General features: G+C 43.5%; 1 protein-coding gene across 3 annotated transcripts in view; it reads left to right on the forward strand.

Annotated features, from left to right (window-relative positions):
- Positions 1 to 10,505, forward strand: part of DAB1 (DAB adaptor protein 1) — a 1,098,018-nt gene extending 1,087,513 nt beyond the window's left edge. For all 3 annotated transcript variants that reach the window (XM_057310634.1, XM_048220365.2, XM_057310635.1), the window contains one exon: positions 7,108 to 10,505. Coding sequence is in view for 2 of the 3 variants with exons in the window: in XM_048220365.2 (XP_048076322.1) it covers positions 7,108 to 7,152 (45 nt within the window). In the remaining variant the exon portion in view is untranslated. The remainder of the gene's footprint in view (positions 1 to 7,107) is intronic.
- The last annotated feature ends 4,435 nt before the right edge of the window (positions 10,506 to 14,940 follow it).

The following is a 14,940-nucleotide window of genomic DNA, read 5'->3' on the forward strand; positions in this document are numbered from 1 at the left end:
ATTTGGGAATCTAGGGGGTGGCCAGTCACTGGGCTAACGAGCACAGGATGGCATGCTTGAGTCAGAGAGAAGGCAGGCTTACTTTGAACTTGAGTTGTACTTGAGATGCCCATGAGACACCCGAGTAGAGATGCCAGAAGGCTGCTGGATTTTATCTGGAGGTCAGAGGAGAAAACCAGACTGGGCACAGCAAGATTTCGATATGGTTTTAAGCCACTAGAGGGGTGGGCACAAGTAGACTGTGCTGATCAGTTAGACCAGAGGTCTGCAAACTCTTTGTAACTATCTATGCTTTGTGGGCCAGGTCTTTGTTGCAACTAATTTACTCTCCTGTTAGAGAAAGGAAGCAGCAAAGGACAGCGCATGAAGGAATGGATGTGGCTGAGTGCCAATAATACTTTATTTAAAATACTTTATTACTGGGTGATGGGCATTAAGGAGGACACGTGATGTGATGAGCACCACGTATTATATGCAACTAATGAATAATTGAACACTCCACCGAAAACTAATGATGTGCTACATATTGGCTACTTGAATTTAAATTTTAAAAAAGAATATAAAATAAAAATAAAAACAGAGAGCCACCAAAATTAGCCAATGGGCTACGGTTTGCTGACCTCTGATTTAGATCCCACTCAGAGTTTCTAGAATCACTCTGCAGAAGGCAATCACCATGCCTTTCATTTACTACTAATAATAAAATATATTTTAAAATGACTAGCATGTTTCTAACACTTTCATAAACATCACCTAATTCAATCCTCTGGGGAATCCACCTAAGTATTTTCATGATTCCCATTTCACAGATAGGACAGGTAAGGTGGAGAAGTTAATGGCTTGCTGAAATCATAAGATTCACATGTAATGGGGCTAGGATTTGAATCTATACCCAGATTAAACAACTCAAAAGCTCTCAACCAGACCAGGACACTTGGGTTTCAGCAGTTTCTCTTCGACTTAACAGCTGTGTGACTTGAGCCACATGGCTTCAGACCTTTGGTCTTGTCTGCTGTAAAACGACTCCCATATGCCCTCCCAGCTGACATTCTCGGACCTCCTAACCTGCCTGGGTCACCGGGTCAGAGCATGGAAAACCCAGTCCGCAAACAAGATCTTCCCCCAGCCGTCCTTATTCCAACGAAGGACAGGACAGAAGACCCTTCAATATGCTGACTTGATTAGGGTTCCTGGACATGACCGGCCTGAGACCCAGGACCCACTCATGATGACCAGGAGTTTAGTCTGGACAGGACCCTCTGCTTATGGCAGAAAATCGGTGTCAGCAGCCTCAGGGTCTTCATCTGCCATGTGACAGGGTCAAGAAAGATGATGTACGTGTTCAAAGCAGATAATGGGTGTCCATCCTTGTTGGAGAAATGCAGAATGGATCAGGACATATACAGGATTCCCCACCCCCACCCAGTGACTCCGATTCTGCTTCTCTGGATTCACCAAGTGGGTTTCAGCACCCCGAGACCTCAGGAAGCAGGTGTATTTGGCAGCAATGTCAGTCTCTAAGGTATTTGTCTTAAATCCATCCTGTATTTGAAAGACTTTTCTACCCTGAAAGGCCAATATTCAGGCTGAAAGTGATCAGAAAGCTTTGTGGGTTGTTTTTTTGTTTTGTTTTGTTTTTATTCAAAGATTCCCAGCACTTGTTAAAATCCTTTATGTCATTTGAGCTCATTTATTACTTGTTACAATCCCTTGAGGTAGATGATGTTACAAGCCCCATTTTACAGATTAAGAAACTGAGGCCCAGGTAAAATGCTTGCCTGAGGTCATGCAGGAAGTGAGGATTGCTGGGCTCTTCCTGGCTCTGAAACCCCTGCGTTTCTGATGACTCTCTTCACGTCTTCAGGTAGAACTCTTAAGTTATTTACTTCGGCCTCATTTCCCCTCTCTGGCTGTACCACTGGCTTTTTCATTTGTGAAGACAGGACATGTAAAACCCCACGGAACCGGGCCCCGGTGTTGGGGCTCGTGGTTGCCTGGGCAGGGTGGTGCTGAGGGACTCAAGCTTTGGCTCCCCTGTGGCTCCAGTCTGACCCCCGGCTTGGCTCGGTGTCGCTCTCACCCCCAGGCAGAGACGGGCTCGCTCAGCAAGTAGATTGCATGGCACACTTTGCCCTCACATCCAAGGCCACCTTTCTCAGCATGCCGTGTCTTCTCTCCACTAAATATTTTCTCAAGGGATATATCTTTGGTAGAGGTGGTCCAGCTTTCCCAAAACACACATAATAAAATTGAAAGGGGTGCAGAGGACTAAGCATAATTTAGGTGGCTTTAAAAGGGGGGCTCATTATCAGGCAGGATAGGAAGCTGTCTGCCTATGCCCATCCAGCCAAAAAGGTGGGGCCACCTGCGGGGAGTGAGGAAGCAGGCTCAGAAGTGGGGGGTCACAGCCTGGGCTGCTCTCACCTGTTTCCCACGCAGCTGCAGTAGAAACAGCCCTCAAGTCTGGGGCCGCACTTCCTTCCGCAGGAAAGAAGGGTCAGGTCGAGGGCCCTTCTTGCTCTGACGTTCTGCAAGAGGGAGCACATGGCAGTGGAAAGGACAGGGGACTTAAGGACACCTAGACAGGTTTCCATGAAACTCTAGAAAAGGACAAATCTCATCTATAGTGGTCAAAAGCAGATCAGCCATTGCTGGCACTGGAGTGAGGCGCTGACTGAGAAGGACACAGGGAAGGTTTGGGAAGTTCTGTAGCTTGATTGTGGTGAGGAGGGCCACGCGGGTATAATATGGTTGTCAGAACTCATCAGACTGTACACTTAAAGTGAGAACATTGCACTGTATGCAAATGATACCTCAATGAAACTGATTTTAAAATGAGAATAGGAGAATTCGTAGAAACAGAACGTAGATCAGAGGTTACCAGGGGCTGGGACTATGGGGGAATGGGGGCTTACTGCTTAATGAGTACAGTCTGTTTGGGGTGATGAAAGAGTTGCCCAGCATTGCAAGGGTGATTAATGCCACCGAATTGGACACTTAAAAATGATCAAAGTGGCAAATGCTATGCCATACATATTATAGTGCAATAAGAAACAAACAAACAAAAAAAAAACAAGAAAAGGGCTCTGCACAGCTCTGCACTGTGCTGGCTGAGTGACCTTGGGCAAGTCACCAAGCTCCAAGTAGGGACAGGGATATCCAGGGTATGGTCTAGTGTGACACCCAGATGAGATCGTGTATGTGAGATAAGAACGTCCGTAGAGACTGTCAGTGTTTCTGTAAATACAAGCTCTTATCACCCTAGTTCTGTGATTCTACGCAGCTGTACGTGAGCATGTCACTCGTCCTGGGAATAGTCAGCAAACCTGTGGAAGTCTCTTATCCACGGAGCTGTGCAATCAGTTCCTTTAGCTTAACTCCACATTCCTTCCTCACCCTTTCCCTGGGCTCCCCCGGCGCCGTTATTACGGTTCCCAACACTACAGTTGCAGGTGCTTCTAGGTGCTCTGAAGGAGAAGCCACCTACAGGGGATCGTCAGGCCTGAAACCACCTTCTGCAAAGGAAGGATAAAACCACATACCCACACAGAAGGGACCTAATCTTTTTGGAGTATCTCCTTTGTGTCAGGCTCTGTGCTAGATAATCAATGTATATTTTCTCCTTCAGTCCTCACCACACCTCGCACAGAGAGGATAGCCTCATTTCACTAGGGAAGAATCTGGAACTCAGGAGTTAAGTCACCTGAACAGAGTCCTCAGTCCTAGACTCCTTCAGTACCCTGTATAGACCTCTGTCTGCACTGCATCGTGTGATCTTCTAGTATGTTCCATGCGGTGAGCTCCACAACTGCCTGAACAGAGTCTCAGAGATGGGAAAATCCTGTCACGTCAGGGTGACCAGAAGGTGGGGCATAGGAGAGAGAATGGACGTAGATGAGGCCGGGCAAGAAGGTGGAGCCATGTTGGAAGGGCCTCATGTGCCATCCAGGGGTTTGCATTTTCCTTGGGGTAATAAGGAGTCAGGAGGGTTGTTTTCGAGCAGGAGAATGGCATGACCAAATCCATTTCAGAAAGATCATTCGACAGAGGCATAAAGACATTGGAAAGAAAAAAAAAAACATGATTTACGTGACCTGAAGGTTGAGCTTTGATTCACGGTCTGGACGGAGCATTTATTAGCTCTAATGGACTACGAGACGAATGGGTCTCGTGTGCCCACCTAAGGGGCTTTGACCTTACCCTGTGGGTGATGGGGAACCTTTGAAGGATTTTGAAGGAGGGCAGAGATGTGGTCAAAGCTGCCAAAAGAAAACAAAAAGTATCAACAGGGTGCTGTGTTACTGTATGATTCCTTTTAGGCTTTTAGAATATTGAAAATAGCCTGAAGACCCCATCATGACCTTGCCAGAAGCTAGGTCGGAAATTTCTGGATCAAATGATTTCTTACTCCCCTCCAGCTCTGACAGTCTAAGATTCTGTAACAAGGAAGGTAAAGCTATTGCCAAAACGTATAATGCATCACGGTGTCAGACTTTGGGATTATCTGCTGCTTGGGGTTTTCCATACCACTGCTCCCCTTCATTAGTGGGGATAATTGAGAGTTGACTGCAGTCCTTACTGCTGTTGTGATGGGTATTTGAAGCTAAATTCCGGCAAGCAGGAGATGTGTGAATATTTATCTCAGCTGCAGAAAGTTAATGCAGTGTGGCATTAATTACCCTGTCTGAGCCTGCTGTCTTCTTCTGTTTTTAGGTGTCATTCTCAGTTGAATAAATTAGTTTCCAAAATTAGAAAAGAGCAAATTGTAGGGTGAGATCAAGGCGGCCTGACTTCTCAGGGTATCCAAAAAGAAGAGTGGGCTAAGCAGTCCTACCCAGGAAACATGAAGATACATCCTCTAGCCCAGCATAGGGAGAAACACACGTTTCTCCCCCCCAGAACTTGTACTTGACATCACTGCTCTACCTCGGCTCCACCCAGCCCACCCGCAGAACACAAACACACAGGAAAGCTACGTGGTTGGCAGGTATTTGAAACATTTCAAGGCATTGGCGGGGAATGGAGCAGGTGCACAATAAGTCAACTTGGTACAGATTTTGCAAGATTAGATTTCGAGAGAATAAAGCCAAACTGGAGTGTATTTAGGACAACGTAATCAGGACAGTAAAGAAAGTAGAAACTGTATCATAGTCATTCATTAACTCAGCCAACCTTCACTGAGCCCTTACTATGCTAGGTCAACGTATGTAGAATAGCAGAAGGGCCTGGCAAGCAGTAACCCAGAGGTAGGATATGGAATAATGGGCTTCCATATTTTCTGTCACCAGACATTTGGGAGAAGGATGACACTTCCTCTTTACATTACCAGGAGTGGCATGAAGTCCCATGGGTGGAAAGCACGGAGGAACAAATCGGTATTCTGGGTATTCTGTTCTGTTACAGAATAGGGGGCCTCGAAGGGTAGGAAGATGCTTTTCCCTGGAAGAATACAGACATGATGCGGTCCAGGAGAAGACCTCTTGGATTGGATGGCAGAATGGATTCCCCTTTGACTCTGGGGAAACAAAAGCTCCTTTCTCTAGGCTTCAGATTCTTCATCTATAAAATGAGGAATCGGGACAAAATTATCTCCTAGTCCATTCCCACTTTGTAATAAAAGCAAGCAGTCTGATCTATTAAATGCATGAGGTGCAGCAAATGACCTGAGATCATACCGCTTCTCTGACCTTCAGTTGTTATCTGCAAAATGAGATGGATAGCATAAAAGCCACTCCCAGGACGGTTAGGCAGGTAAAGTAGGACACGAGGGTGCTTTGTAAACTCCAAAGCACTCTACAACACCACAGAGCGAAGGATTGGTCTTTTCTTTTCTTTAAGACAGTTGTTGTAATAGGCGAGACAAAGCACTGGACTCTACTTTCGGGTCTCGTGTCCCAAACTTACTAGCTGGAGACTGGAAAAATTACTTAACTTCTCTGTATGTGATTTCCCATTTGCAGAGGAGATAAAGCATCTGCTTGCCAAGGCTGCCGTGATGAGTTAAAAAGACAATGTACTTGAAGATAGCTAGCATGGTCCAGAACCATAGTCAGGGCTCACAGAATCTCAGCTCAATCTGATGCTTCAAGAAAGTAAGCAAATAGAAAGGATCTGTACTCACACAGCAACACGCAGGCTAGTAGAGAAACGTGACAGAATGAAGATGTCACCATGTCCATTTCATTCTGGCACAAATATCCAAGAGTGACAGCAAAAGGTCACTTTGAAAGGAAGGGCCTATGTATGCGCAAGACCAGAGCCCTGATCTGATCGGCTTGGCCAGCGCACCTTGGGCCATTTCAGCACGAAGCAGGCTGAAGCAGTTTCAGCAGGGCTAGACACCATTTCCCATCTACCTTTGGACTGAAGGTTTGCCTTATCCTCTACTGGTGGAAATCCCAGCGTGTGTCTCAGGACAGCCAGTTCCGCGGGTACAGGCAAATGATGGGCCAACCCCGAAATAGGAGATGGAAAGGAAACGGGTCCCAGAAGCTCTTAACTAAGAGCTAAAGTCCTAAGTGCTGTTACTCTTGCTCCAGAGTGTGCCCCGTCCTCACCGCTTGTGGAAACCAAAGAGCCGTTTGAAATAGAACTTCAGCAGTTTCAAGTAGACATTCATAAAATTATGTTGGAGAAATGTCCACTTGACTCAGGATGATCGTTACCATTTTCTGAAGACCTCTTCCTGCCAAGCACTATGCTAGATGCTTTATATATATATTATCTCTAATTATCTCAAGAATCCCATAGGAAAAATAGTATTATTCCCATTTAATGGTTGGGAAAACTGAGGTTTAGAGCGGCCAACGATCTCGCCCACATCACACAGCTTGTCCAGCTCTCTCTGCTGTACCAGACTTTTCTCCCTAACCGGGAAACCTGTCTCAGTTTGAAAACCAAGGACAAAACTGGGTGAGTAGTTAATCTTGATGATTAAAAGAAGTTGCCAAAATGACATGCATCATGATCAGATAATCCAAAAATTACCTAAGGTCATCCATCATCAACTGTCATCTTTCTGTTCTAATCCCAAACCGTCCTTCCCAAGTTGTCTCAGAAAATCCTATCTAGAAAAGAGCGGGTCTCATTTTGTCCCTCTGTCCCCAGGAGCTGGAGCCTCTCTATGCGCAGATCAGCAGACCTAAGAAGTAGCATCGAGGTGAGCTCATGGCAGGTGCTTCAAGACTGGCATGGAAACAGCATCGCGACAGGCTCTCTTGTATTCTTCCACCTCACCTCATCCCACGACGAAATTCATGATTGCCCAACGGAACTCATTTGGAAGAGGGAACTAAGAGTTTTTGGCAACCAATGGCAGTTAACTATGGCAGCACACACACACACACACAAAAAAAAATCAGAAAAGTATAAAAAATCATACCCAACATTAAATTACAAATCCAGCAAAGGCTCACCCGACAAATATTCTGAGCTCTCTTAGCGTGGGTTTAAGATGACCCAGTACGCGAAATCATAATTCTTATTTCTCGACCTGTTGATCGCTGTAAAGACATCAAATGTGGAGTGACAGGCCTCAGAGAGTGACAACAGGGTTGGCACCGACTTCTTTTAGACCAGAGCAAGAGGTCCTCTGTGACTACAGTATCCTCATCCATATGCCTTTTGACATATGACGATGTCTTTTCATCACTCCACAGGGCCTGGTCTGCCATTTTTTCCCCTTTCCTTTGTCATGTTTGAAAATTAATGGGTGTAAAAATTTTTGTATTGCTTTGGACCTTTTTTAGATATGGGTGAGGAAATCTAACTGGAAAAGAAAAGCCTCATAGGGAATGAATTAACTTGAAAATCACAAGACAAATAAGTGGTTGATTATTCTTTATGATCGAGAATGTTGCCAAAACAACCCTTTAGCTATTCTTCATCCTGGCGAAGAAGGACCGCTTTCGGTTGGAACCTTGATTCTGTGAGTAGGAAAGGACATCGGATCCCATTGATGAGAAAGATGAAAAATGCATCTGATTTTCTCAGAAGCTCTAAACTCTAAGTACAATAAAATGATATTTTTTATTTTTCCGATATCTTGCTGCTGTGATGCTATGCAGACAAGTGTCTTCTCCACGTGCCATTTTCAAAGAAAAGTCATTTGCCAAATAATTCTGGTACAATCCCGGTAATGTGGTTTTGGATCTTAAAACCGACCTTCTAATGGAACAATGGTGACATGAGCAGTCACGATAACAAACCGAATTCCGGGATCACAATGGTTCATCTCTATCTCTTTTTGTACATCAGAAAACTCAAATGGGATTTTTATTTTATAACTTGAAAAAAAAAAAAAACCTTACCATTAAACTCTTTAAATATTTAAGGGAAATGGCTTTAAGGAGTTCTAATGAAAAAAAAATGCCAGTGTTTTTGTTTTTTGTAAATATAAATGTTAATGAAAATGCTTTTTAATAATGCCATTACACTGTAGAGAAGGTAGCAGATTGAGTGCAGGATGTGACAAACTTGATGGATGGGGCTCCCTCCCCAGATGTTATTGTGGAACATATGGGAGGAAGCTGGAGTTCAGGGACAGCTGGCAGGAGCACTTGGCCAATCGGCAGCTAGCGAACAGGAAGGGAGCACGTGACCCCACCGTCGACTCCAGCCTTTCCACGGGAGTACCCGCCGTCGGCGGAAAACAAGAAAACGTTCACATTTTGAAGGCCTGTCCTTCAGATTCTGAAACTCCCTCCCACCTCTTCACTCCCACCCTCCCCCATAGAGATCGCTGGACTGTTTGTATGTGAAACAGAAGAGTTTAAGCTTCCTTTTTTTACATTTATGAGACAAAAAGTGCAGTGTTCAGTTCGTATGTTTAGCACATGATTTTCATAAAGAATCTATATATTTTTGCCCTACAGAGAATTGTTCTACAGGTCACGTGTGTTTTCCTGATGTTCCTATGCAGTTCCAGTATGTTGAATTTAGTGGTTTAACACTAAGGAGAAAACGTTAGAGGACCATGTGATTAACTGGATTTGGGGTTACCTGTTATTACTTGGTTTTCAAACTAGGAAACTAGAAGTGACACGGATATGATTGACTTAAATAGGCCTGTGTACTGTGGTTCTTCCTATCAATAGGAAGTAAAGTGATTGGAAAGAAAGTAGACTTGTTCACAAAGAGCAAACCGAAAATCAAGGGTAATGATTACTACCGAGGCCCAAATTTTACACCATCAGGTCACTGGAACCTAATTTTTTTTTTTCCAGTTAGGTCAGCTGACCAAATGTCCTTACAGAAGATATGTCAATGTCATCCTAACGTGGAAGGTCCAAAGAACCAGGAAAGTGAGAAGGGCCATTTACCCCGCTCTGTAACTGTCACCTGTTGGTCCACGTGATTTCTCCAGGAATGTGCATCCATTTTATAATTGAGTCATCCTTTCACAGGAAGGGGAAAATGGGAAAGGTGTGATGACTGTGAGAGTTGTCCTGAAACCGGTTCGATTCTGTTTTCTGGGGATTGGGTAGGATGGGCAGTTCCCCAGGGGGAAATGGCTTCCGTTGCTCCGTTGCCTGTGATTCTGATTCTAAACAAGTGGTGCTATATCTTCCCCCTCACCGTGGCTGTCTTGAGTTTGTCTTGCAGCGACACACCATTATACCGATTCTTTGGGTTGCTCGTGACATGTTCCACGTGAGCGCTGACCGACGATATTGCTGTCTCGGGTACAGCGTCTGGAGTTAATTTCCTAGCAGAAAGTGACAGCCCAGTGGACTTGTCATCATTCATTGAATGCGATCGGAAGTGTAACTAACTGGCTCTGAACTTAGCGAAGACGCCCACGTGATACATGAGAGTGAGGGAAATAAAGTCGAGATTTTTAAACTGCCATCCACGTCATCACTGGCAGAATTCTGAGTTTTAACAAGCACTGTGGGGTGAGCTCAGAATCACCATATCCTATCCCAAGAGTACAGTGGAATTTCCGAGTAAGAGCCGACAAGCCAATACCAAAAGGCCATGGGGAGTCTGCCCAGTTCCGGTTAGATCGATAGAAAATCTATGTGTACAACTGTTAATTCCTCATCCTTAACTAGCACTAAATTTGTCACTTTAAATTTTGAAACCAGGGAAACGCCACCTGTCATTCTGTCCCCATGACCCGTAGCTCTTCGATCTTCCCGTGCCGCAAGACTTTCTTTATGATCTGTACTCATCCCAGTGTCTACTGAAACCCCATCATGTCATGTACCGGGCACCTTCTTTTAAAAAAAAAAAAAAATGTTTACTCTGTGGGTTTGGTTCATTTCAATTTCTGTGTTCTGACACATATTTTTTTAATAAAGATGAGAAAGAGAAAATGACTGTTTGCAGTACATTTCTAGACCTACTTTAACTTTACCTCAGATGACAGTTTGTTAACATATATGGACACATTATTTTTAACTTTATGTACAATACATTCAACAACAGTGAAATTTTTAGAAATTTTCCATTAATTTCTGTAACACACCATGTATAACTGTTAACAAATAAACATGTTTGAGAACCACAGCTTAGCCTGGTTTTATTCCGCAAGTTGCTGCTGGATACTCCGGCGAAGGACTGGAAGATGAAATCGCTTCTAAGCTTCCATCCGACCGGGCGAAGGCCTCGGTCTTCTGGCACCGGGCCAGAAGGAGAAAGCTTCGTGGAGGAAGTAGATCCGCTCATCCTCAGGTGACTTCAGGCACTTGCTCTGCTTGGAGACGCAGTCACAGCGAAGAATGAGGAGGATGTTGTCAGAAAAGACACACCCTGGATAGGTACGGTGTTCGGACTACCGGTAGCACCGGTCTTCCAAAATTGGGAAAGATCCCGGGACTAGATCTGTAAATTGTGTCTTCTCCTAAAAAACACCTGCTAAACTGTTGATTTGAACACTGAGGTTAATCTACACCCTGAAAGAGTTTGCCATAATTCAGTGCAAGGTCGTCTGCTTTAAGGGACCCAAAGAAGGAACTGTGTATCTTCCTTCATGTCCCGCCACACAGTCCACATTACAAAAATGAGACAACATAAGACACCCCCCCCAAAAAAATAGTTTGAAGCTGGATCGTGACTTTCATGTGTATTGAAGAACAGGGCGGGGGGAGTGTATGTGTGTGTGTGTGTGTGTGTGTGTGTGTGTGTGTGAGATTTTCATTTCATTTTATAACTAAATTAGTTTGTCTATCCAATAATCAGCCAGATTACAGATTGCAGTTAGATTACTGAGATGCCAAAAAAAACACCCGTGTTACGTTAATGACTGCATACACGCATACACATGTCCTCGATGTGACTCGTCGTGCTGAAAGTATTAGGCAGATGTTTTTGCCACGTTGAGAAAATGAGGGAATGGGCTAAAATTCCAACAAAGTAAGTTTGGGGCAAATAGAAGAAGCAACTTTCATACAGTAAGAAATGCTCACTCCTGGATCAAGTTGCTAGAAAAATTACACGAGCTCTTCTGAAGGACAGTGGCTCATATTTTTTGAGCAGCTGATATGTGTCCAGTAGGTGCTGTATGCTTTTTGTCCATTGCCTCGGTTACTTTTCTAAACAACATGTGTAGATAGATTCCCCAAATGAGAGATTTAAAAAGACACAGAGAGATTGAATAACTTCCCCAGCTAGCAAATGGTAGAGTTGAGATTTGACTTTTGCGTCTCCTTACTCATCACAGTTGATTTTAATTGTAAAAAATAGTTGAATATTCACTCTTTTTAAATAGTTCTCTATAAACAGTATTGACTCTCCCAGAACTTTAGTTGATCTTTGGTAATAAGTTAGATTTCTAAGTTCTTCTGGTTTCAGGTAAAAACATAAAAACCCATTCAATGTTACCATCTCAAGTGTTTGGCTAAATACATAGTTTCTTCTTTAATTGGCACTTTGAAAAGGGTAGAGTTCTGAGGAATAAAGAATACACCTTTTCGTGCCACTAGTCCCAGTTTAGCTAAAACCAAGCACTGGTGATTTACTTTTCCAATGTAAATAAATCTTAAAGAAGTGACAAATTAAAAGGTGTGCTATTTAACTGCTAGGCCAATGCCAAAATAAATCAGGCAGGCATATCTGCTTTCATTCTGTGCTTGAGAGCAAACCCTTGTTGTTTTGACAGTAACTGTTTTTTTGTTTTACTGAGAATGACAGTAGGAAAAACGCCTAGAATAAAAACAGGTTTCATTGAAATCAACCTTTAAAGCTTTGAAAGCTTTTAAAAGGTGTTTAAATTCAAGGGAAGTGAGCAATGGTGCCTGAAAGGGGGGGGGGGGGGGTTAACAGATCTAAATGGCTTTTAAGCCATTTAGTGACCAGTCCTCAGGATTTCTGTGAAAATATGAAGTATCACTGCCCCTCTTGTGTTCCTACTCTGTGTCACTTCTTTTCTAACTCCGATCTGTAAATCTTTATGCAATTGCAGAAACAATGTGGTCCCCATTTTACAGCCTAGGAAACAAACTCAGTGATGTTCTGGGGAGCTATCAATGAACAGATCCCAAGAGCTCACCAGAGGCCAGCACGGTGCCCAGGATCCGATTCCCAAGTCCCTCCTGTAGTTCATGGGTGCTTCTGTCTGCAGGGTGTCTGTGATGTCAAAATGCCCATGCACCCCACTATGAAATACTTGGAGTCTTTCCGTATCCAATTCTACGTAGTGCTGTTCTATTCGAAAAATGACACCACGCGTTACCCTAATTAGGTACAGAAATCGATTCTTAAGCGAAATGACTGTAGTTGTTTTAAAACAAAGGGAAAAAATCAGTTTTATTCTCAAGAACAGTAATGGCTCTAACCCAATCCAATGAATATTTAATTTCAAAACAAAACCCTAGCATTCACTTTCTCTTCCAAGGTACGGAGATCTGAAGAGGGAAGCTTTTTGAACAGGGTTTCTGTGCATCTTCGCTGGAGAATATTAATGACCGCCAAGCGGAAACCGTCTAAAGAGTCTTGCGAGACCGCAGCCTCTGGTGACTTGGGCCTTTAATCTTCTGAACACCTCTCACCACTTCTGTCACTCACGCTGGGGTCGCTGCCTGGAGTGGGACACAAGCAGGGGGGTTGGAGGTGGAATCCGTGGCAGGGACACGATCCACAGGAAAGGGCTCAACTCTTCTTCACACTCTACTTTCAGCACTTCTACTGGGCCTCCCCCTTGGGGGTGGGGGGAACCTCAAAATCTGTCCCGTTTTCGATCAGAGGTCACCGGCACTCACGTATAGCTCAGGGCCGGGAGCTCCAGGATGCAGGAGCATAATTATTAAAGGAAAGTTGTCTCCTTTTACCTGTCTTGTCCCCTTCATAGAAGGAGAAAGAAAGAGGATCCACGCTCACACAGTCCCACGTGTATCCATTTGGGATAAAGCAGCATCGTAGCATAAACTAAAAAGAAAGGAAACCTTACTCAGTGGAGCCTACTTTCATCAAAAGAGAGGCAGGTAGTACCGAAGGCAAACAGGTAGATACTCTCCTGCGTTGTTTTTTTCTTTTTTTTTTTTTTTCCTCTCTCTCTCTCTTTTGGGCACTAAACTAAAGCAACACCAGGGAAGTAGAGTACTTGACCAAATCTCCACCCTTTTGCTTATCATTTGTCTCTTTTCTCACATAAATGGAGCATACTGTCTTTCTCGATGAGTCAATACAGAGCGGGTTCCAGACAGTGGACTCTGAATTCCAAAGGTCTTGGCTTTCGTTCTGGCTCACGACTTGCCCGTTGTTTGACCTCAGACTAGTCACTTAAGCTCTCGAAAATTCAGCTCGCTCACATGTAAAATTGGGACAATAATGTCTACCTCATTGGGCTATTATGAGAAATAAATTTGATAATTCCATACCTGGAACATAGTAAATGCTCAGTGCACATTACCTATTATTAATATCAAAGGCAGTCTGATAGCTATTGTGCACTTCCGTGCTTAATTCTTTGACTTTATCCTTTATCCTTTCACATCCATTCTCCCAGCACAGCATCTGTGCTAAGTGTGCAGAATGGCAGTGAGTGATTATTATCTCTATTTTATTGTCAAAGAAAGGCAAAGAAGCATACACATACCTCTTTGAAATTTTTTTTCACTGGCAAAATTTAAAGCAAAATGTATCATGGATTTATTCATGTAACAAGGAGTTATTAAACACCTGCTGTGTGCCAGGTCCTGTGATAAGCACGGGAGATTCAGAAATTTCTCTTTTAAATGCATACATGCCTGTCCCTGCTTCCAGAAGCTCCAAATCTGATGGGGAAAATAGGTTAATAGATGAGTGAATTATAGTAGGATTAGCACTGGAGTAAAGGCTCATGCTAGCATTATGGGCGTGGTGGGACAAGGCTCTACAAAAGTATTGATGGTAGAGCTGGGTCTTAGGAAATGAGTAGGAGTTCACCCAGAGGCAGTGGAAGCAGAGGGAGGTGTTGGCAGAACTGGGCGGGCCCGTGAGCCTGGAGTGGCTATAAATGAAGGGAAAAAACAATTCACTATTGAAGCCGCTGAATAACACAGGAAAAATAAACAGTTTCTCAAGTCATATTTCAAAGCTAGAATAATAAAACATCAAAAAGTAGTGCAAATTATAGCGTGATCTTTCTAATGAATAATCAAATTCCTAAATTAAATATTAGCAAATTAAACGTAGCTGTAAACCACGACTAAATAAAGTCAATTCTTGGAGTGCAATTAATAGGTCAAGAGAGACCGTCTCATCTTAGTGGATGCCAAAAAGTCATCTGATAAAAATTCATTACCCTCTTCAGTTGGAAACTGAATCAAAGACTTCCCTTCACATGGGAAAGAACATCTATGTCAAACCAGCAGCCAGTATGAAATCTAAGAGTGAAACTTGAAGGCATTCCATTAAAATTAGATGGAGATCAAAACTGTCAGCTGTCTCCTCTATTATTGAACACTATTTGAGGCAGTGCATGCACTAATATAAGAAAAAGAAATCAAGTATTTAAAA

The sequence above is a fragment of the Ursus arctos genome, unplaced genomic scaffold, assembly GCF_023065955.2.
Source record: "Ursus arctos isolate Adak ecotype North America unplaced genomic scaffold, UrsArc2.0 scaffold_12, whole genome shotgun sequence".
Taxonomy (NCBI): domain Eukaryota; kingdom Metazoa; phylum Chordata; class Mammalia; order Carnivora; family Ursidae; genus Ursus; species Ursus arctos.